Source organism: Beta vulgaris, chromosome 9 (assembly GCF_026745355.1).
Source record: "Beta vulgaris subsp. vulgaris cultivar EL10 chromosome 9, EL10.2, whole genome shotgun sequence".
Classification (NCBI taxonomy): domain Eukaryota; kingdom Viridiplantae; phylum Streptophyta; class Magnoliopsida; order Caryophyllales; family Amaranthaceae; genus Beta; species Beta vulgaris.
Window position 1 is genome coordinate 11,244,918 of NC_079210.1, and position 24,831 is coordinate 11,269,748.

At 36.8% G+C, this 24,831-nt stretch overlaps 1 protein-coding gene across 3 annotated transcripts; it reads left to right on the forward strand.

Annotated features, from left to right (window-relative positions):
• The first annotated feature begins 4,270 nt into the window (after positions 1 to 4,270).
• LOC104903227 (protein-tyrosine sulfotransferase) lies at positions 4,271 to 24,212 on the forward strand. 3 transcript variants are annotated; one of them, XM_048636955.2, is made up of 13 exons: positions 4,271 to 4,421; positions 5,858 to 5,922; positions 6,935 to 7,112; positions 7,200 to 7,271; positions 10,413 to 10,701; positions 16,143 to 16,283; positions 18,349 to 18,453; positions 19,040 to 19,187; positions 22,165 to 22,214; positions 22,297 to 22,359; positions 22,471 to 22,593; positions 22,910 to 23,035; positions 23,697 to 24,212. In XM_048636955.2, exons 2-13 carry the CDS (start codon positions 5,874 to 5,876, stop codon positions 23,844 to 23,846), a joined length of 1,494 nt encoding a protein of 497 aa, XP_048492912.1. In that variant the 5' UTR covers positions 4,271 to 4,421; positions 5,858 to 5,873; the 3' UTR covers positions 23,847 to 24,212. The 3 variants fall into 3 exon arrangements, with proteins under 3 accessions (XP_048492912.1, XP_048492914.1, XP_048492913.1); XM_048636957.2 differs by having other exon boundaries at positions 23,703 to 24,212; XM_048636956.2 differs by having other exon boundaries at positions 22,474 to 22,593.
• The last annotated feature ends 619 nt before the right edge of the window (positions 24,213 to 24,831 follow it).

Genomic DNA, 24,831 nt, shown 5'->3' on the forward strand with positions numbered 1-24,831 from the left:
TTGATAATTTTTGTTGCAAATTTCCATGATGGTACTTTGTCACCCTATATTATTGTTGTAATTGGCTTGGTAACTAATTCCCTCGTTCTTTATTATTTGGCATAATTTATTCATTACGTTTGTCAATGTATAAATTTAATTATCAATATATATAGTAATTCCTGTCAAAAAAAAATATATAGTAATTCATATCAAGTAAAAACGATATCCATTAGATATTTTGATAAGATATATTGAAACGATCCAAACAAAACATTATACGACTTTGATTGAGAGATATATTAAAAATAGAGATTAATCGTTAAATATAATATTTATGTTTAGACTATTTGGTTTATATTATCTACTATTCCGTATAATAATTATAAATTTATAATTATCTAAACCTATAACATAATTTTCAGGTGAAGAGAAAATATGCAAGGGTTAATTCTTGAATTTTTCGGTTTTGGGATTATTGTTTTTATTGAAGTGTAGTTGTGTTGAATTATTTTTGTTGTTGATTAATATGTAGTTCGTCCCCCTAACTCCCTAACTTACTCCTATTTAAATTACTAGTAGATTTTTTTTTTTTTTTGGGTTGTTTACATGTTTGCAAAATTATTTTATGTCGGTATATATTGGAATAATTGATTTATTTGAGCTGTTTTGTTCCATTAGTCTGAATAATGTTGAAATTTAAGTTAATTGCTCCACATACAATTTTACAGTATTTCACTCAAATACCAAATTTCTTGCGGGGTTGCTCAATCGATCATCTTTCTTGCTTCATTGACAATGGTCAATTACATTAGCAAATTTTTTTAACATATTTTTATTAATATTTACTTCTTTTGATGTTAGCCGGATATCTATCTTGAAAATAATGGGGAGGTACGGCTTCATAAGTTTATTGCCTATCTTACAATTGATTAATTTTTATATGATTTATTTTTGTTTAAGAAATAAATAAATGAATTTGAAATTAAGAGAATTATTTAGAGTTTAGATTTCAATCTTAAAGAGAAAAGACAGAAGGTAAATGAACCTAATCCCCCACCCAAAACCACCAATAACCAATAAAACCCCAGAAAACCCGTTTTAGGGTTTAACGGGTTAACAGGTTTTCTGGGTTTTTGTGGGTTATTAGCGGTTTTGGGTGGGGGATTAGGTTCGTGGGGTGCCGGAAATTAGTGGAGGGGGGTTGCGGGAAGGGGGGTGGGTTTTTGGGCTGTTTTGGGTGTCGGGGTGGGGATGAGAGGGTTAATGTTTGGGCATTTGGGTGGCGCGACGGGGGGTTTTGGGTGGCGTAATGGGTGGAGGTTTGGGTGGCGCAATGGGTGGTGGCTAGGGGTGAGGGAGGGGGTGGTGGCTGGGGGTAGAGGAGGGTGTTTCGGGGGGCATTAAGGGTAGTGGAGGTGGTGTCTTGGTGGTTGGGGGTGGTGTCTTGGTGGCTGTAGATGGGGGATGATTTGTGAGGGTCACGTGAGGGTCACGTGGGGAAGTCAACGCCGGAGAACGGAAGTCAACAGTCAAAATCCGGCGGGAGGTAGTATTTTACAAACTTTCGTATTTTATTAGGTAGTTTTTCACAACTTTTTTTTATTAGGTAGTTTTTCACAAAATTTTGATTTTAATAGGTACTTTTTTCCAAAAAATTAAATATTGATTACTTTAGAGTTTAGATTGACTCATTACAGCCTCATTATTTATGGTCTTCAGGAAACTCCCATTGCCTCTTCCTACCAGCTTATTCTTAAACTAAAGAGATTTTGTTTATAAAACCTTAGTTTTATTGCAAACCATGAGAAAAAACGACTTAGATGATGAAAACAAGAACCTACTCCCAAAGCTCTTATTGGCAAAGCTCTTGCCATGGATAATTTGTTGCATAATAGACATAAAAGCGAAGTAGCTTAAAGGTGAAGATTAATAGCAAAAGCAAGTTAGAAATAATTTTTTTTAACAACAACAACAACGCCCCAATGCACATGTAAATTATTGTTCATAAACCACCTTTCCCACTCTTAAAAGGGTAGGATGATGCATAGTTTATAGTATTACATACATCTTTTTTAAGTTGATACTCCTTGCAACTATACAAACGTTGTTCAGTCCGCCTTTTTACGATCTCCAAACCATCATATTATTGTTTTTTATTAGTAACTGATAACATCTGTAACATAAGAAAGACTTAAACAACACATTTGAGTATGGAGGTATTATCACTAGTCTAAACAAAAACTAATAAGAACAGTAGAGAAAAAATAGAATCAGATAAAATAAATTGACAAAAATTTAGAAGTTTGCAAATTAATAACTATCATCAATGTTAAAAGGCATACGCACCTAAGGATTGCATCTACCAACTCCATATATCCGCCTAAGATTAGATAAGTAAGGTAAACAATAAGATAAAAGTCATAAAACTATTTCTAGAACCAAAATTATCCTTGTATGCATCAATCTGATTTATATTGCCTCTCTTTTTTACTCTAACCATTTGACCTTCACCTGGAGCAAATGGGAATCATTGGGATGTCCTTCTATAATACCCTCAGGGGGTGTTTGTTTAGGGGGATTAGGGTGTGGGAATGGGATATTATATCCCCATAGGTATATATCCCATGTTTGTTTGAGGGGATATCTAAATTCCCATGTGAAGGGGAATGGGATTAAACCCCTCTTATCCCACCAAAATAAGACATGGGAGGGGGCAGGTATTAAGGAGGGGGATTATTTCTAGTTATGTTAAAAGACGAATTTACCCTTTATTAAAATATACTTCACCAATATTGTTTGCTCTTCTTTTACTATCTTTCATTAAAATGGGTAAATTTGTAATTTAGCAATATATTCCCTACTTAAGTACCTCATACCAAACATGGGATAATAATATTCCCAACATAATCCCACTAACATACCAAACAAGGGATTGGGATATATTTAATGAATTCCCACCTTCTAACTCCCATTCCCAATCCCATCATCTAATCCCCAAACTCCCAATCCCTCATACCAAACGCCCCGTCAGATTCACCAAACTCAGTAACAAACCAACTCATGGAGCCCGTCACAATGGATTTTCCTTCACAATTCTTCAAAAAACCTCAAGGATTAGATAACCACCTACAGGAATTACACCCCTTAGCATAGCAAACAACGGAAAATGAGAGGAAAAGGAAAACTAATTTTCATGGAAAATATTTTACACACTACCAAACGGAGCATGAATCCAACTGATTGTAACTGAATTGAAAATAAGATGGAGAGAACAGGCTACGAATAATAATCCTATTTATATGATAATATTTAGAATTCTAACAGATCATCGATGTACAATAAGCTATTACTATTCTCATATGCATATTTATGTTTTTTTTAGGGGAAACGTAACCAATATATTAAGTAACATCAAGCTCCGCCAGGGCTAATATACCTGGCGGAAAGTTTTCAACAAAAATTTGTTCCCTTCCCGTCATGGGAAGATATCTAGCCATCAAATGAGCCACAGAATTACCACCCCGCTTTACATGAAAACACTCAAAGGAACTAAACTCAGCTCCTAATAAGCAGATATCTTCAATAATGAGATCCAGCGGAGCGCACCCCCATCGCCTAGCAGCCACTGCTTTCGAGAGACTTAGAGCATCAGTCTCTAATTCTACCACTCGGAAGCCATGAAGTCGAGCCACCTGCAAACCAAAGCGCCCAGCAGCGGCCTCGGCCAGAGGAGCAGGCCATGAGACCTCCATGCGTCGCACTGCAGCCAGCACAATATTGCCTCCACTATCTCGCACCACATGCATATTTATGTTAATGTATAAGTTCTTACTTTTTAATTATTTGAAATTGCTTTAGTTAGATTAGTTTCATTTTCAATCAAAAATATCTCTTTTAAGCATATTATTGTGGAAAATATTTTATGTGTACATTATATCTTATTATAAATTAAACAATCTTAAGTTTCCTTATTAGTTATTACACATAAATATAGATCAGGAAAGAATTGAATATTTTATAGTTAGCATTTTTTTAATAAGTAAAGGATAGAACAATAATTTTACAAGACGACACCGTAGCTCATCACTTTGCTTATATAATAGAGATAAACTCGTCAATTTATGTTACATTTTCGGGTGTTGTGCATAAAAAAAAAATGACTTTTGCTATTTGACGTCCTAAATTTTTTTACTAACGTCCTAAATACATTGTATTCTTATAAGGTATTTAGTACTTTATCTTTTCTGTTCCTTACTCGCATTAGTCGCATATAGTCTTAAACAAGTTAAACTACATAGGTATATATGCGAGTAACACTCCAAAAAAGCTCACGGTGCCGGTTCCCAACTCATAAGCAAATTGAATTACTTTAGAACCTCTGGAATCTGGAACCTCTCATATGTGATACGCAAAGCTCGAATTGCAGAAGCTCGTTCCAGGTTCTTTTTTTTGTTCCTTAGATGAATCTACTTGTTTTGTTGCGGATTTTGGTGTGGAATTGCGATTTTTGAGATCTACTTCATGTGATTATTCATGCGATTGGTTTTATGCTATTTGTTTCATGAATTCAACTTATTTTTTCTTTCTCATACATGCTATCTCAGTTTTTAGTGATAATTTACATGTTATAAACTTATGACTCGAGTTTCTGGTTTAACTTCTTATCTCATCTTTGTTTCATGGAAGTAAATGATAAGAAAATTTATGTTACAATTTGTAGATGCGCATATTTGTGTTCACTTGTTCTTGTTTAATTTCATGAGATTAATTTTTCAAGTGTTGTGGCTGGAAATCAGTAATGAATGACCTGTCATCCCCGGGCCCAGGGCGGCCGCCCCTCTTGCCCTGGCTCAGGGACGGGCCTGTATAGAAGACTTGCAATTGTTGGAATTTTGAATGTTGGGCTGAATTTTCATTGTTAGTTGTGAATTGTGATTGTTGTGAAGTATGATGGTTAGTTGGGTTGAAATTTTGATTTGTTAGTTGAGTTTCGATTGATTGTTGCCATTTTTTATTTGTTAAATTTTCAGATTATATTAAAATGGGCCTGGGTAACCCAATAAGGAGGAGGAGAGTTTAGCCACTGATAAGTTAGGAGGTTCCATCCGAAAACCAATTGGTGATAGGAGCAGTAACTCCTAATCTTATAAAGTGGTTTATTCTTTCCTCTTTTTCCTATGTGGGACACTCACAAGTGGACATTTCATGGGTTTCAACACCCCTTCTCACTTGTGAGTGTCTTTAGAATTTAAAGCCTCTTAGGGGCTGGACATCCTGTTGAGGTAAACCCTTAACCAGTTGCTTGATTAGAGGCCCAGTTTAGAATAGACCCACAACACGGGCTCTGATACCATGTTAAATTTTCAAATTATATTAAAATGGGCCTGGGTAACCCAATACGGAGGAGGAGAGTTTAGCCCACTTACAAGTTAGGAGGTTTCATCCTAAAACCAATTGGTGATAGGAGGAGTAACTCCTAATCTTATAAAGTGGTTTATTCTTTCCTCTTTCTCCAATGTGGGACACTCACAAGTGGGCATTTCATGGGTTTCAACATTATTGTTTAGTTGGGATGAAATTTCTGTTATAGCTGTGAATTTGGATATTTGAATTTGTTGAGTTGGAAGAATAAGTAAGATTGTTATTGAATATATGAATTTGTGGAATTTGAGCGTGATTTTTTAGTTGTTGGATTTGTGGAAATTTGAGAGTGATATATCATATGTCGTTGAAATTGGAAATTTGTGGAATTTGTGAACTTTTTTTTTTTTGAGTTTCTAGTAAGGTAAAGTTACGCTACCCCTTGTCTGGAATCCCAGATCCGCCCCTGTTTGTGATCGTTAAAATTGAAATTCGACTTTATCTCTTGTCTCAGATTTTTTTGTAGATTGATGGACTCAAGTCCAAATTGGTTTGTTTCGCTTTTGATTATTGGATCAGGTAATGTGTTTTTGCTGCATTTACACGCTCTTTACTTGCTTTGAATTTCATTGTGTGTTTTACTGCAAGTGTGATTATTATAGAGTTCAAGAGATACTATATAGGAGAAGTTTTTCTGGGTTTCATTGTGTATGAATTTGAGTTGTAGCATTAAGTTTACCCGAGTTGTAATAACTCGGTGATGTTGCTATGTAGAGATTAATTAACCTTTTGATTTCTAATATGCTATACACCATTGTCGTTGTAATTGAGGGCTTCAACCCGTAATAGTTTTTTTTTTTATATTTTATAATCCCTTCTATTTACTGTATTTTATGACAACTTTGATTGTATACTGAATGATATTTACCGCATATTGGAATCAAAAGTATTACCTTCAACTATTCCAGTGTACTACTCCCTCCGTTTCTTATTACTTTACTCATTTCACTTTGGTGGAGAATCAAAGAGAAAGTACAAAAATATGAGAGGGAAACTAAAAAGGTGGAAAGAGAGATTGAAAAATGAGAAAAACTAAAAAGTGAGTTAAATATTAAAAGGTGGATGACATGGATGGAAAAAGAGGATAAAGTAGATGAGACATGTTACAAAGAATAAAAAAAAGCAACAATGCGAACATTAAAAAGAAACAAACCAAAAAGGAAGATGTGTAGATTAAAAATAAATGGAGGGAGTATATATTAGATTTAGTGAACAACCAAAGCGGTTGATTAATAATAAAAACACTGAAATGTGGTTGCAATCATTATGAACCGGGCCATTTCTCCTTTGTAATCCTTTTGCTTTTTCACGAGATGCCTGAAGATAGCGACTGTTTGTGAATGAAAGTTAAAAGTTTTGCCGTACTATCTTTGCAATGGGCTATTGTTCAGAAATTTCTAGATCGTTGTCTGGATATTTTGAAGTTTGTTTCCAACTCTGATGTACATTTTGTAATTGTGGAGCTTTTTAGTTGCATATTATTTAGACTTGATTTTGTGTGATAATTGTCCTCTTCCCTCCTCAACCCTAGCTTTTTTGCTGGCCAATGTTGCTTCTGCTGAAGATGACTACCAGCGCTGTGAGATTGCTGTAAACAAGTGGGCGACTTCTCAACTTAGTCAAGAAGTTAAAGAAGATAAACATACACTTCATGACCTATTGTTTTTCCTACATATACCGAGGACTGGAGGACGCACGTATTTTCACTGGTAACAAATTGTGTACTAAAGCTGTTGAAACAATTTTTTGTAATGCTGGTTGAAAAGGGTTTTACTACAGCAACTGCCTGCTTGCAGTTTCTTGAAGAAGCTGTACTCTTCTCGGCTGGAGTGCCCTCGTTCTTATGACAAATTACGGTTCAATCCAAGGTACCATCGTTTTCATTTTCCCCTAGGTTGGTAGGTCTATTATCTTCAAGGCACCAAAATATATGTGTTTGCTTTCCTGTTATCGTAGAGTGATATTCTCATCGTATTCCAGACATTCCTTCTGCATAGATATCTCTTCAAATTTGTTTCCACTGAGAAGTCACATGGTTTGCTGTTGGAGGAAAATAGCACTAAAGTAGATCCAGCAGTGCCACAATAGTAGATCTCTTAGGTAAAAGTTCAGAAAAATATGAAAAGTCAGAAAAAGTTTAAAGAAGTTCATAAACAAGTTCAGGAAAAATACGATAAGATAAGATAAGTTAAGCAAAAATAAGGTGAAAAGAACATACCCTTAATCTAGTTTCATCTAAGCAGATTTACTCCAGGAGTTGGATATTGTAGCTTAAAGAAGAGTAATGAAGTGAACCGTAATTTTCCCTGCTGAGGTTGGCTGGTCTACCATCAAATATATTCTTTCTAGTTTCTATGTTATTGAGATATAATGAATGATGCATCTACAATGAAATAAGAGGATGAAAGGAAGTTTTAGAGTATTCTAGGTCTTTGCTACATGTTTCAGGATAGAGAACAGTATCCAAGAGGAGAACTTCATTGGTTATCTTGACCCGTTTCAACACATTAATTATTGAGGGGAGAGAGAGAGAGAGAGAGAGAGGAGGGGGGGAGAGAGAGGGAGAGAGGGAAAGAGAGAGAGTGTATAAGTCGGTTTAGGGACTGCTGTCGAAGGGCGAGCCTCAATTCCAATGTGTTGGAAAAACTTACAAAAAGGCAGTAGATTATTCGTGTTACATCCTCCTCTTTTACTATATGCAAAGTTGTTGCTGCGGTAGTTTGCTGGATTTTAACCTTAAGGGCTTTATTATTGGAGTTATGAGTTGTCATGTGTGATCACGTTTGGAAAGATTTTGATGTACTCAGAATTAAGAGGTTATGAGGGAAAGAGAGAGAGTGTATAAGTCGGTTTAGGGACTGCTGTCGAAGGGCGAGCCTCAATTCCAATGTGTTGGAAAAACTTACGAAAAGGCAGTAGATTATTCGTGTTACATCCTCCTCTTTTACTATATGCAAAGTTGTTGCTGCGGTAGTTTGCTGGATTTTAACCTTAAGGGATTTGTTATTGGAGTTATGAGTTGTCATGTGTGATCACGTTTGGAAAGATTTTGATGTACTCAGAATTAAGAGGTTATGAGGGTTTTTTTAGTAGAGTTTCTTTTGATATCAAGATGATGAGATATGGAAGATTTAATTTATCTGTGCCAAACAAAAAGAAAGGTACCTCACTAGGCTCCTCTTTATGCATTTAAACAGATATATTAGATTTTAATACACTTAGTGGGCGTTTGGTGCGTCGGTGAAATGTGAACTTTGTGGTGAATCACTTCTCTGGTTGGCAGGGGACAAGAGTAGGGAGGGTTGGTGAGTCGGGTCAGTGGTGAAGGTGGTGGTGGTTAAACATTAGGTGGTGATGGTGGTGTGCTGTAGGGTCAGTTGAGTGGTGGTGGTGGTCAAGGATGGTCAATAATAGTTATGGTGTAGAGGAAAATGGGAGAATCGAAAACCTTTGGGGGAGGCTGGGGGGGGATCAATGTAGAAAGATATGAGATTAATCCAGAATGAAAAATGGGTAAAGGGAAAGGGAAAAAAATATCAAACAAACAGCAAGAGGAACATTCGTAACTATTTCCCTTTCTTGAAATTTCCCATTCCCCTAAGCATGAAGCCATGAACATCCTCACTTCAAAGACTAAAAAGATTCCCTCCTGAAAGAAGTTTGGGGGGGTGATGGTGGGTGGATATGTACAGCCTTACCCTTGTGCTAACAGAGAAGCTGCATTCTCTAGACTCTATATTCAACAACCAAGTGTGCGACAACCATATGATATTTCATAATGAATGAGTAGCGCATTCACAATTTGTATGAGGCAGCAACAGAAATTGAATCGAAGTTTTTGGATCTTTTTCACAAAGAAGTAACATATCTGGATAAGCTTACAGCAGCAGATAATTCCCAAGCGTTTGCACTTGAGGCATAATACTCTAGATGTGGTAAACACTGGAATTATCTTGAGGAAAGAGAGAACACTCCATGTAGATTTCCAGCCGTTTCCCCTCAATAGTTATTACTGTCTAGTAGAAGAGCTTTTGAACTTGTCATATCGTATTGCCTTGTACATTCTTCAAATTGTGGTCAAATAGTCCTTTGCCTATTGCCAGAGTACCTGATTTGATGTGCCGACCAGCTATACGAAGACTTACTGGAATATCTTAACAAAGTGGAAACCAAATAAGTAATTGTATAATGACTTCCTAAGATGTCCTCTGAGCTTCGTAGTTGCTTCGTTTTCTTAATTTTTGGAAACAATTCATTTGTTCAAAAGTAAAGGTATGGTTTAGCTTAGGTTAAGGTTCTTATTTTAAATTGAGGTCTTAATTTTTAGGAAAAAAATCATTTGTTCAAAACTTATGGTGATGTCTTAGCTTAGCTTAGCTTAAGGTTCTTATTATAAATTGATTGAAGAAGAAAAAAAGGTGAAGTTTTGTGCTTTATAGGCATGCATAGACCCACTTGATTCTCTTCTTGTTCCTTGTGAGTGGGCTTACAGGTGGATTTGGAGAGAATCTTTGTGCAAGAAATCGTAGCCTTATGTTCTATTCTTTGGATTTCTCTTCGACATTGCTATCCTTGCTTCTTTACTTTTGTAGAATACCATTGGCTTGATGTTAGCTTAACTTTTATACAACAAGACACCTATCTTATGATTTTTAGTGATAATGCTTCCCTTAATTGTTGTTGGTACAAACTGATCAAAACAATAACTTTTGTGATAAATTTGCTGCTCCTTTGAGGAGACCTGCTATTGCAGGAACTTACGTTTCTGTTTTATTTCTTAATTTCTTATTGAATCTTCTGAACCCATTGCTCCTCTGTTTCGTTTCATATATATTCTTATCTTTGCTCGCTTCTTTCCTTTCAACCAAATTGCTCTCCATATGTTCTTAGAAAGAAAAGCAATTGTTATCTGTTTAGCTGTACATGTTGGTATGAGCTCAAGCATGTTTCAATGTATCATTGAAAGCTATGATGATCAAAGTATGAATGTACCCTCTGTTCCTCCGCAGAAAAGCAAATTGCAGATTGTTAGTCACTCATGATGATTATAGCATGATGACTAAGCTGCCAAATGAAAAAACTTCAGTGGTGACAATACTAAGGAATCCTGTTGATCGTGTATTCAGTACATATGAATTCTCGATTGAGGTAGCTGCTAGATTTTTGGTGCATCCTAACTTAACTTCTTCCATACAAATGGCTGGACGTTTGCGAAAGAAAAACAAGGGGGTTAGCACACTGGATATTTGGCCGTGGAAGTATTTGGTTCCGTGGATGAGAGAAGACCTATTTGCTAGGGTATGGTTTGCTAATTCCTCTCCTTTCAATCTATTAATCAGTGAAAACTCAAATGTGCTGCTTTAGTTTTATAATTTAATTTTAGATTACCACTTTGCTTTGATGCTTTAAACTGTATTCCTGGCTTCCTGCCTTTCAAGCCTTAATATGCAATGATTTTGAGGATATTGCTGGAAAGTTAAGTTATTATTTGTAATAATAGGTCACAGTACAATTCTCGACACAGGTTTCACCTGGAAGCCTTTCATCCCCTTGCACTGCTCAAGCATCCATGTCTGAAAGGATAAAATAAGAACTGTCATCACATTTCTATACGGAGATTGACTATTTGTGGTTAAGATCACTTTAGGGAATACCGGTTCCTCTGGGTATCGATCTAGCCCCGATTTATTCTTCGCCATTTTTCTTCAGTGACTCTGTTTGGATCCCCAGTCAGATGTGATGCTGTTTTTGGTGCTATTGTCGTTTTTGCGTGCTGTTAATTCGGGAGTCGCTTTCGCAGCGGGCAGTCTTCCGGATCTCAACTTAGCTCCTCCCTAACCGGAAATCGAAATGTTTCCGTATCAGCGAGGAAACAGCTTTTAAGGTCGGGGTACGTGTAAGGACTTTGCGTTCCCGTCTTTTCTCAGCGGATCAGCCGAAGTAAGGTTAGTGACGGGATTGGTTTAGAAAGATCTTCGCATTTTCGCGAGCTCAAATTCGATATCCGTTAGCTTAGTAAGACAAGACGGTGTCGCAGTCGAATTGAGTGCCATGGTCAAACACAATGCATGAAACAAGCTGCGTTGATTATGGATCACCTTCCACTTCTATCATCGGGACAGACGCTAGCCTGATGAACGAAAAGATGCGCGATATTTTATGGGTTATTAAATGTGCATTTTAAAGTTTTCGAGAGTTAAAAGAATTGGATTTCTCGATCCCCTTGCTACTGCCTTCCAACAAGTGAGGGTACCCCTAACTCCCTAAGGGGGAACCGAAGGAACAATTATTGACAGCCCCTTGCCCTCTTTCTCTGCCTTTTTGAGTATGAGAAAGGGGCGGGATCCGTTGAGCGAGAGCCCTTCCACACGGGACTCCCGGATCACTATGGCCGACTTTCGTCTCTGTTCGACCAGTCGGTCTCATCAACTGGAATCACTAATCGCTAATTAAATGAGCCCATGAAGATGAAGAGTCAATATTTTGATCAATTAATACTTTGGACTTAAGATGATTACCTAAAGTCCTTCTGAGAATCGCTTCTCATATTCCATTTGGAAGAAAATTCTCTTTTCTGAAAACTCATCAGACCTGAAAAATTACAGTCTGATGTAAGGTTGATATGGACAATATTTGGCTGATACACTGAAATGGGGTCGTGAAAAATCATGGTGTGGTAGCTGTGAGCCAAGACACTGTAAAGAGTGCTCCCATCGATGAAGACCAACAGACTATTGATGGATTGCAACTGGGATTTGGTTCCTGTCCAGAAACTGTTACACAGTAAAATTACAGTCTGAGTGCAGACATGTTTTTTTGTTCAGATCATAAATATTGCTACTATTAAATATTAGTTTATGCTGATAGACATTGTCTTGACTTCGGCAGTGTGGCTGTTTCATACTGAAAAATTGATTTCATAACAATGCAATGTGACACGGTTATCATTTAACTTTAATTTTAGGGGTCTATTTTTGTGGTGTACCCTTGTCTTTTTGGAATTCTACGTTGTACTCAACTTTTATAAAGTTTTGAGAAGTACCGTGAACTTTAAAATGTGTCTCAGTTGTACCCTCCCCGTTACCATCAGTATGGTAGTTATTAGTTATTACCACCTTTATGTGATACTTATTGATTATTTTCGTCTTTATTGTTTACTAGATATTCTAATAGCTCGATTATGTGGTAGTTAACTTAGTCACAAGGTTTATTTGGCAGAAACATAGAAGTATGGAATTGAGTTATCAATTGATTGATCAGGTTGGGGGACTTTTGCTGCAGATAAACTTATGGTATCTGAATTTGCTGACAAATTTTATGGAATTCGGAAGAACACAACTACTAGGTACAATGTATCTTGAAGAAATTGAACGTTCAATTCTTTGAAGTTTGTTTTGTACCTTCTCTCATATAAATCCTTCTACAACGTAAATGATTACTATGGTCTAGTGTGGGTATCTGCACCTCAACGCAACAACTATATCTTGCTCCTTGGAAATGTTAGGAGTTTTGATGATGTTTGAATAAATCTGCTGATACTTAGTAGAAACTTTTTTTGTCTTTATCAGGGTCAAGTAACGAGATACTTAATTTAATGGCTATCGAACTTGTGCTTGAAAGAAAATGAAGATTTATTTGGGGATCCTTTGAGATTTTGAGCATGCTTTTTCATGTCTCACATATCTAAATTGAAAAATTATGAGGAGTTATGCTAAAACTGTCTTAGAGGATATTCTTTACATTTCTGAATTCTTATGTTTGAGAATGATGCGCTCTTTTGCTACCTCTTGTAAAGAGTCCATCTGCTGAAGTGATGGCAGTGTTACCTTGATTAATGGCACATAGGTGCTTCTCTTGGTGATTTGGGTTCAGACATCCCTTGGCATGATTTGATAGGGGATTCTTCTTCAAAAGATGTTTGTATTCATGGCCGGAATCAATAATTTTTACATGAGCTATGTTAGTTGTCCATTGATGCTCAGCTAAGGTAGATTCCCTTTGTCATTGTAATGGACTAGCCAAGGGGCAAGGGGTATTTTAGTAATATACACTAGTTACTATGTTAGCTTGGGGAATAAGGCAAATACACTATAAATAGAGGAGGTTAGGGAGACAAGAGATTATCAAGAAAATATTGGAGAAGTTTATTTTAGTGGTTAGCTTTGGGAGTGTGACCAAGTCACTCAAAAACTTGGCAATTATCTTTCTGTTTTCTTTAATTTGCATTTCCATTAATCAAGTATCATCTTCTTCCTTAATTCTACAGTCCAAGTATTTTAGTTTATTACAAATGGTATCAGAGCAGTTAATTCTGGGAGATTAAGTGCTGATTTTCAGTTTGAAAAAAACAAGAAGAGAAGAAACAGCAATGGAGTTTGCTTATGAGGAGACAAAGAAATTAGCCGAAGATTCAATGAGATAATCAGAAAAGGTTTTGAGAAATTTCAACAAGACCTCCAAAAAGACTTCAAGAAAAGAATCAGCGATGTTTTGGCTCCAATCAAAATGGAGTTGCATTTTCTTCGATAAGAGCTGGAGGATGAAGAAAATGAAGCAAAATCGGAGCTGGTGGCGGAAGAGGACGAAGAGGTGGAAAGAACAGGTGAAGATTCACTAACCTTTGTCACCATGTTATTCCAGTGGAACCGGAGAGAATGGAGATGGATAAAAGATCTGAAGGTTCCTCTGGTGGAAGGCAAAGGAATTGCTCTGGTGGGTATAACGGTGTAGTACATGGTGGTATTGCTAAAAAATTCAGATCGTGTTGTCGAAGGTGTTCCACTTGGAGGATATTTTGAGAGAGGAGGTGCCGGAGGAAGTGGTTCCGGTGGAGGTCCAGGCATTGTCGTCGGTGGTTCGCTGGGTAGTACATCGGGTAGTGGTGGTTGGAGATATATGTGGTAGTGGTTGTCTGTTGGATGGTGGAAAAAATGTTTTCAAAGTTGGATGTTGTGGTGGTCGGAGTTTTTTGGCCAGAAATTGGAAGTTGGGTGTTGGAGCCGCCACTTGTGGTGGCCTGAAGAGGAAGGAGGGGGAGTCCTTAAGTGCAGATCTGGTTCAAGTGGATCGAGTGGTGGACCTGGAAATTTTTCGGATGATAAATCCAACGGTGATTCAGATCTCCTTGACGGCAAAACTGTTGGTGATGAAGATGGTCGACATTAATGGAGGGATTTATTGCCGAAGATTCCTGAAATTGAGCAGCAAAGAAAAAGAATGAGTGAGGTCTGGGTTAGCTTGGGGAAGAAGCCATGGTTAGAAGAAGATAGTAATGGCAATCTTGTAATTACTCAAAAAAGAGACACCATGGGTGGACCCATTTCTACATTCTCTCAGCCAATCTTGGTGTCTCAAATATAAACCCCACAACTCACAGACCCACTTTCTTAACACCCAAAGTTTTCAGCCCTTATTTCATTAAACTCATCCAGTATTTAATTGTTACACCAAATTTATTTTCTGATTTCCCCAACCCAAATACTAGCAATGAGATATCAAAATCACCTTACCACACTATCAGTTCCACTCTCACTTTGACTTCACAACTTCACAACTTCACGGCCTTCCACTTCCCTGTGACCACTTGATCAGTTTGCTTGCAACACTCAGTAATGAAGAGCTGGAATGTCTGTGGCAGCACTACTATGAGGATGACATGCACCCGCTTTATCGAGGTCGAAATCAAGTGCCAACTACTATCCACCTTGAGGACAAGGTGGAAGTTTGGCGGGCTGGTATTGTAATAGACTAGCCAAGGGGGCAGCGGTATTTTAGTAATATACACTAGTTACTATGTTAGCTTGGGGAACAAGGCAATGCACTATAAATAGAGGAGGTTAGGGAGAGAAGAGATTATCAAGAAAATATTGGAGTAGTTTTTTTTTGTGGTTAGCTTTGGGAGTGTGACCAAGTTACTCGAAAACTTGGCAATTATCCTTTTAATTTCTGTAATTTGCATTTCCATCAATCAAATATCATCATCTTCTTCCTTAATTCTACTGTCCAAGTATTCAATTTATTACAGTCAAACCCTGTCAAGCTGTCTTGCTAATTATGGTTAACGCCACATGATCCGGACATCTACTATTATCTGGAAAATATAAGTATCTCGTAAGAAACATAAATGTAGAGGAGACGGATGAGCTTTCATGTTTCTGTAAGCTGACTTAGAGTGTCTGGTGCATGGATAGCTTATGTATGTTCAATTTATAAAATATATTACCATAATGGTACCTCTTTATCCACCTAGAAGGGAGAAAAAGGGAAAGGGGGAAAGAAATAAGGAAAGGATATATGTAATTTTGCTAGTACCATCAATGCTACATAAGGTAATTACGAAGGGTTCTCTAACAAATTTGCTGCCTTTGTCTTGATCAAAATTAAAATATTCAAACTTAAGTTGCAGCATGGGAAGGTCATGAACTAACTTTTCTTTTTGTTTTTTTTGGGGTTTGGGGGAGAGGGGGGGGGGGGGGTTGGTCCTCTCTCTTGACAGTTCTTCACTGAGAATGTTTAGTGTAGGTGCCTGGATGTGGTGATTGAAATCGTTTAAAATTTTGAACAGCTTTTTTTAAAATTAGCTAACAATAGTGGTAGCCTTGAAGCTCTTTATGAAGTTGGTGGCGTTATTTTTTCCTAAATTCTCTAAATTTGGGATATGTAACTGAACAAAAGCCTAAAATCTGCAGATTTAGATGCTCAAATTAAATTGTCATTGATTATCTTTTTTAAATGGACAGAGAGATGCTAGGCTGAGTCAGAACCTAAATCATGTTGAAAGTAAAGATTCATACAATATGGAAGACTTTGCTATGCCACTGCATCAATACATTAATGATCCAATTGCTTTGGACATCGTTCACAATGGGGCTACTTTTCAGGTATTTTTGCTTAGATCTTTAGCTTCAGCATTATTTTATTGTACTATGGTCATGCTGCTTTCTAATTTTTCTATGGCTATGAGCGTCATTCTGGTGGTTTGTTGTTTAAGTTGCTTTGAATTGACATGCTAGGCTCATTTGCTTGCATTGAATTGCATTAGAATTCATGATTCTTGATAGTCTTAGTCTATGTTACTTGGACTCTTCATTTCACCTCCTTGGCTGATCCTCGCCACTCCAACATGGGTAGGAGACTTCAATTCAGTTTAGGCTAGAATAATGGAAATTGTACATAAAATAGTCGATTCAGACACTAAGATGTGTACTCGTGTCCGGCAGGCGACATGGATACCCGAGTTTGACTAATGTAGGTCTTAGTGAGTTTGTCCATGGAAAGTTTTAAAAGTAAGCTCTGTACTTGGAACACATGTCATTATATGTATATATAATCCAAACATCGACAAGATGGGATCTATTAGAGGCTTGATGGCCAACGATACCTGATTGAGGTTAGAGTCATGTGATGAACTACTAATGGCTTAAGGTAGGTGGTCAAAGTTTGAATAATAATTATTTTTGGTGGAATTTTTTATTCCTTTTAGATGGTGTAGATAGTTTGGAGATATGTACATTTGACTTCATCTCCAAGGGTAAAGGCTTTGGATCGTCGCGTTGTTGTGAACATTAGATTAACAATATGCATGATTTGACTGACACCATATATCTGATATTGCTTTCATAGCGTCAAACTATGCTACTCCGACACCCTTTTCTTCCCCGAGTGTCGCGTGTCGACTTGACACGACGCGCGACACACCTGGAAATGGGTGTCGATACGCGTATCGGGAAAGCGTCGCCTATCCGGACACCCATTTGGCAAAAGTGAGAAAGAAACAATGAGAGAAAGGGGGAACAATTACCTAATTCATTATCCCTTCAAAAATTGAAATTTAGGGTTTATTTGTAAACCCTAGATCTGCTAATTGATGTGAAATTATACGAAATCTCTTCATACTATGTTGGGGTTTTTGCTCGGGAGATTGAGCTTCACCCAATGATGTGATTTCCTCCGTTGGACACAGCCAAGGATTACCTTCAGGTCTTCTCCGGCAACGGTGTAGGAGAGATGACTCTTCGCAGCTTTGTCAAATACTACGTACACTAATATGTTTAAAGTTGTCAAATTATTTGGTACAGCTGTCAATACTAAAATTATTTAATAATATATTCTAAGGGTGTGGGGTACCTCTAAGAAGAGAGGTGATTAATGGGAAGAATTCCAAGAGTTGTACTTTTTTTGTATAACTTATCATTTTGGATTTCTTCTTAGATACTATATTGATAAAGTGGTAACTGAATATAATATAATATAATATAATAGTCTAATATAATTTACTATTTTAAATTTTATCATTTTTTAAATATATATCAATTGACTGTTTTTTTTTTATTATCAAAATTTAAGTGTCGGAAAGTTTTTTCCGACTCTTTCAATGATAAACGTGTCAAAAAAATTGATCAAGACATTATCTTGACCGTGTCGGAGTATCGCCCATATTTTTGGAGTAGAGTGTCGGATCCTCCGTTCCCTACTTGGATACGACACCGGTATCCGTGTCGGAGTAACATAGGCGTCAAAATTGAAGTATCTGTTCTGACTTCTGCATTGGAATTGTCTCTGTAGATTTCCTTGAATAGCTGCAGTTACAATTAATGAATCTGACTAATGATGCAACACTCAGAATTTTCAGGATGCAGTATGGCCAACTTTTTTGTTTCTCTTCGGTATATTACCCATTAGTAGGTAGCCAATAGCTAGGGTGCAAAGTTTAAGTTATCTTTTTCTAGGCCATCTTCGTATCCAGGTTCAAGGGAGTACTGTTGGCTGGAATTTCCAGCTAATTTGTAGGAATCTAATGTCTTTCTTTTTTTTTTACTGAAAAATCTTCCCCTTCACCCCATACCTTTTAGGATTGTGTCACTTACAATATTTGGGTTTCCTTTGTGCTTCTCATTTCATATTTTGATTGACATGTAGTAAAATTATCTATCCAACTGGCTGCAGGTTGCAGGACTAACAAATAATTCTTATTTGGCGGAGTCGCATGAAGTGCGTACTTGTGTCCAGAAATATCAATCTCTGGGAAAATCTGTGCTTGATGTGGCAAAGGTATCATGTTTTGTTCTGGGGTGTTATGCCACTCGTATCTCTATTATATAAGCCAAGGGAGGAGGTGTGGTGTCCCCATGCCCGCTAATAATTTAAAACAACGTTTTCTTATATAAAAAATTATAAAATGAGAATCAATGCAACTTGCCATATGAGTAAGTCAAAAACGGAATATGCAATCATCATTAATAACTTGACAAAATAAATCGACATAATCAATTAACAACATAATAATTCATATTTACAAAGTTCAAACAATATGATTTATTAACCTTTATAATCGCTAAAGAACTATACTAAAGTCGCTGATAAGGAATTATTAAATCATCGACCAAATTTTAGATGTAACGGTATAGAAGAATTAAAATTCGGTCACTTTCAATTTTAAAAAAAAAATAACATATACAAAAGACCCTCAATAATTTAAATCACTACCAAGATAATTTTAGATTAAAAAAAACATGTCCATTCATATATATAGCTACATAAGGTTGTTGACGCACGCATTGCGTGCATATGTGACTTGTCTTTAGAGTCCGTAGCTGGTTTAGCTCCATATGTTCTAATATTTTTCCAAATGTTTCAGAGGAGGTTGGATAATATGTTGTATGTTGGACTGACTGAAGACCACAAAGGATCTGCAACAACATTTGCACATGTAGTTGGTGCACAGGTCATTTCTCAGTTGGTAGTATCAAATTCTAGCAAGGAACATCAAGCTAAAAATATAACAGGTCAGTGTTATCGACATTGTTCCTCTCTCTAAATTGGTATGCTAATTTCTGAATCTTTTTTTTCTGGGAGGCTGGAGCAGGTTCGTGAATCCGAGAATAAACCAAGTATTACATCACTTGTTACCCAGCATATAAATATACTTCCTCAAATAAATGAAACACTTCTCTCTTTTATGTGAAAGCTTTTTGAGAGAGGTGTTTCATTTAATATTGAGCGGAGGAAGTATAAATCTTTTGATCTTCTAGGACCATATGGTGGGTGTTTGGGCTTTTTTTTTTTTTTTGGGGGGGGGGGGGGGTGCTTTCGTTTCATATGGCTTCTCCCTCTACTGTGCTATATGGTCCTTCAAATGGGAAGATATGAGACTCAAGGACTGCCTGAATGCTAAATGGCTTCACATCCCATCCACTGACTTCTATGGCTGCTGTAGATGCTCTTTCATTCCATCTGTGATCTGACACATCTTTAACTCTGCACTAAATCTGCGGCCAATCTATCAGCATACCTTCCAACTATGTCCACCAAGAGTATAATAAGTGAAAGATGGTCTTGGGGGTTGTCAGCTTGTCACCACTCACAAGGCAGTTTGCCTCATTTTTTATTTTATTTGGAACAACCATTCATTGTGTTAATTTGTTCTGCATCATTAACCAGCATATAAAGCTGTATTAAGGAATGTTTAAGATATGTTAAACCCATCTGGCCCACTGAACCTTGTCTTCATCAGATATTTGCTAGTAGTAACTACAAGTGGTGGTGAAGCCCCTTTAGGTTGAGCAACTCTTCTATTTCTAATAAATCCAAGCCAAAGTTTATTCTTGAATGCACACATAGTTTTCTGAACCAACACCAACCTAGGAACCCACTAGAAAGTACCTCTAAGATAGATGTGGTAAATTCACCTTAGAGTTTTACATTTGAGCTACTTGCTAAAGGTAGTCCTCCATGGCTGAAGTACGAGCCATAATTTCTGATTTGCAGTCCTCCTCATTCTTAGCTCTGCATACAAGGTTACATGTGAGGGGAGTTTTTCTGTAGGAGGCTTTACCCTATAGGAACAATGGCATTGATTGTATTTATAGTCATTTTAGGCAGGACATAAACTGATATCCGGTAGACATCAATACTCAACTGCAATAATAGCAGACAACTCAAGAGAGGTGCATAGAGCCCCCGTGTCTGATTCTATATGTCAACATGAGTGTCACGTTCCTTAAGTTTCGTAGAAGAGATTGGCACCCTTGAACATAATGGCAAGTGGGAAAAGTGAAATCAGAGGCCAGAATTTTTTTTCTTAATATGGTACGCGATTGACTAAATAGAGGGAGGACCGACTCTGATTGGCCGCCAGTCTAGACTCTAGAGGAAGCGGAGAAAGTAATGATGCTCTTGAGCATCAATGTAATTGAAGGTATATCCCTTAGGACATTAAGATTTAGTCAAAGACTCGAAGCATTGACAAGCGAAGATAAATATAGCAGTGATATTTTTTGCATTAATACTCCTTACATCCTGACTCCTGATACCATAAGAATATTAGGTTTGGTTATACATACTAAGTGTGTTAAGTGCTTTAGTAGAGTGGAGTAGGCTATTTATTGTCGATAATGTTATAAGTAAGAATATCTCTAAGAGAGTTATGGTGGCTAACTTGTTTTTGTCTGTTTTCTTGGCTTCCTGTACCCCTTTGTAGTAGGAGTGCTAAGAGTTTAAGTAGACTGGAGTAGGCTTTATGTCGATAATGGGTAAAATTAAGATTTTCTTTTAAAGAGAGTTATGGTTGTTAACTTGCTTTGTAGGATTTTCCAATTGTTTTCTAGGCCTCCAATACCCCTACATACATTATAGTACAAGTGCAATCTAACAAGTATCTAGCAAGATATGCCATTAACAATATTTCGGAATATCAAATCAACTTTTCCTAATAAAAAATATAATCCTTTAATGCTTCATATGGTCAAGTCTTGTTAAATGTTGAAGTTTCAGCCTAGGTGAATTTGAAATGCCAATGTTTTGGAAATGGAAAAGCGACAATCTCAAAATAAATAAAAAAAATGAAATGAGGAAACGTGGGGAAAAAGTAATTATTCTTTTGAAATTAAAATACTTAAAAAATCTTACAAACAAGTAAACTAACTAAAAACAATTCTTACATAACATTGAACAAGAAGTAAAATACTAATAAAATTACATGAAACTACATGTGTTATGTATATCACATGTCTACTTCTACTGTGAACCCACCAATTCACCAGCTGCCAGTTGCCAGTGCCACCACCAGTCAAAGAGAGAGAAAAAGGAAACTCAAAAGCCTGAAGGAAAGCCACCATAAGCCGATCAACACGAACTACGAGTGAGACAAGTGGGTAATACACCATAATTTTTTCCTACCACAAGTAGCTCCGAGAACTAGGTCTATGGCAGTTGGTGATAATGATACTTTAGAACGTCGAGAAAGATCTCTATTCTTTTTTATAGGTAAATGTTAAGGCACCATGTCAAAAATTCTCTTTTTATGTCAATATGGTTACTGATATTTGCTAACTTGGTCCTGTAGGGATATTACTGGTTTACTTCATGTGAAAATGTTACCTCCTCTGGGGCTTTTGACTGGTAATGTTGTGAGTCCCAAATTGTGAAGGCGACAAGCCGACAATTATGCCTAGAATGGAGGCAGTGCGATTGTAACTTGGTCCAAAATACAAATGTGAAATTGGAGCATAATTTTTTTTTTTTGGGGAAGAAAGGGGGAGAGAAGGGGTTTGGGTGGGGCAAACAAACATGAGAATTTGATAGAGGTATATGCAAGAGCTATAACAATTTAATGCCATTGTTAACCGAAAAAAAAAAACAATTTAATGCGGTGTCAAGTTTTTATTTACTGTGACATTAGGTATTTTGGCCTTCAGTATTATTACATATTGGATTTCTAATACAAATAAGGATTTCTTCTTACACTCGTCACTAATACTGCAGAACAGAGCTATTCAATTGCAGAATTTCAATCTCAAAATGATCAGCATGAGGTTAGTAGAAATACTGCTTTAGTACTTGCTATTGATAACACATGCAGCAGCATTCTCATGCTTTCTGCTGCATGCTCCACAGACTACCCCTATTGATGAAAGCCCAAGAACTCTTTCACCTGCATCTGGAGAGATCAGAAAAAGTGTAAGCTTTCTTGTTTAAGATTGATTGCTTAATTATTTGATTGTCCTTATTCGACCAATATTAGCCAGCTGTTTTCGTGGAGTAAGAACCTTACTGTGTTTCACCATTTAGAAGATGACCGTGGGAAAACTTGTGGAAGCTTATGAAACGTGCATTTCTAATTTGCGGAAGTCACAATCACAGCGACGAATTAATTCTTTAAAAAGAATATCCCCTGTCAACTATACAAAAGAGGTGCGTAATAGTCCTCACTCTTGATGCTAATGGTCATAGAATAATTTTTTAAGAGAGTACTATGATTGGACAAGGAAATAACTAATATGTATTTAATATGCGTTAGGTTTTTTCTGCATAATGATGTTAACAACAGGCAACATTATTAACTTACTGTGCTCCCTTTTTTTCTGTCATGAGATCCTAATTCCTAAGTTGTGAAGCATTTCTTAAGGTCTTATGTCAATGGTGATTTATCAATGTCGGTTGTAGACAATATGTGTTCACTGACACTCCCGATATGTGTTCACTGACACTTCTGAGTCTTTCATTACAGGCACGTCGCCAGGTACCAGAATCAGTTATTGAGCAGATAGTTTCCCTTAATAGACTTGATATGGAGCTTTACAAGTATGCTCAAAATATATTTGCTGGGCAACATGAGCAGATGATACAGAAGTTGGTGAGTGCTGTAATCTGAGACTCTTCTCTTAGTTATTAATCTATGCAAAAATATAAACTTATATTCAAGAAAAAGAAAAGGAGAAAAAAAACAATTTCTCCTATTTCCATTGCTTGAATCTCAGTTTCTTAATGGGGTCCATCTTCTCTAGGATAAGATTAGAGGAACATAACATCCATTGGGTTATCCAAATAACTGATTTTTTTTCTAGAGGGTCGAGATATAATCTATCTACTACTTCCATTTTCATGCCTTTATGCTGTTTTTGGTCATTCCTTGATTTCACACTTGCACTTTTCATGGGTTTATTGATTTTGGTGAACCTAGAAATTGGTTGATCTGTGCCTTTCGCTTAAGCTACTCTCAGCTCCTCTATTATCTTGCTGGCTTTATGTTTATTGAAGTACACTTTTGATCTGTTTCATTCTTTTCTTGCCAAGGAATTTGTGATATATACATCGTATTTCTGCTGAAGAGCATGCTAAACCTTTTTCCTTGATGAATCTTCACTGTTTGTAACTGATTCTGCATATTGGTGACTCATTGTTTAAGTTGATACTTAAATGTGGTATTAATATGAGTTAAGCTAAGGTTAGCTCTGTATTATCGAATATGAATTAGCTATTCTCTATTTTAAGCATTTTTCCTTTCAATATTTTAGTTGCAGGAAAGGCAAAGCAGCATCCTGATGAACTCATATATCACTGCACCTTGGGAAAATATTTTGTTAATTACCGCCATCATTTTGGTCGTTGTAGCTGTTTTTTCATTTCTAAATGCAAAAAGAAGAATGTCTAAAGTTAAAATATGATATATTTCGGTGCCAGCCAACAAAGATCGGTGCCAAGAAAGGTTGGTAGAAAAGGAACAGTTCACTCTGCAGTGCAGCAGCGCCTGATCCTTTTTAAATTTTGAGCGACTTCTGCTGGGGGGCCTCACAAATGTTGAAGCCCAAAACCATTATCTTGCCTGGGTGCCCATCTCTTCCACATGCCGTGTGAGGTGATTTGGTCGACAACTTGAAACTGTGATTCTTGTGGGTGGTATTGATCTGTTACGCTAATTCTTTTGCCACTCTATGTTTACCAATGTAAAGAATTTCATTCTGCAAATGCTGAGAGATTCGTCCATTAACTGCCCCAATTTAATCTATATATTCAACTTGGACATAGCATAACGCGACTAATTTTAGGAGTGTATTGAAGGCCTGAAGGGTACTGCTGCTGAGTGACTCTCCTAATAAACTGCAAGAACTAAATCTATCTATTCGACATAGTATTTTCTCTCAGGGTTAGGAGAATTAAACTCCTTGTCATCGGGATGGAAGGAGAGCCTCGCTGATGGGAAAAAGTGTATTGGAGGGTATCCAAAAAGTCAGCCTACTGTGTTAGGCTGGGTTCGATTAAACTTTTGAGCTGATTTTTTGTATCCAAAACCCACTATTTTGGGTCAAATGTAGCAAGATTTTTGAGCTAAAATTTAAAATTATGAGGTGCCTAAAACACATTTCTAAATTAAAATAAGTAAGATAGGGCTCGAAAATTCTTCCAGAGTCTGATCATTTTCTGGGTTGGCTTTGTCTAACTTCTGCGGTATAGTGGCCTTTTTCTTGATTTGGTTGTGAACTGCGTATGAAATTCAAATTCCAAAATATATATCCTAAACAATACAAAAATAGGGAATATTATCAATCCAAATAAAACTCTTTGCCTTTGTAAGAGAGTTTGTTTGGTTTGGTCCAAACCGTCAGTTTTGGAAGTGGGTGACACTCTTATGTGATGTCATGATATGTGTCT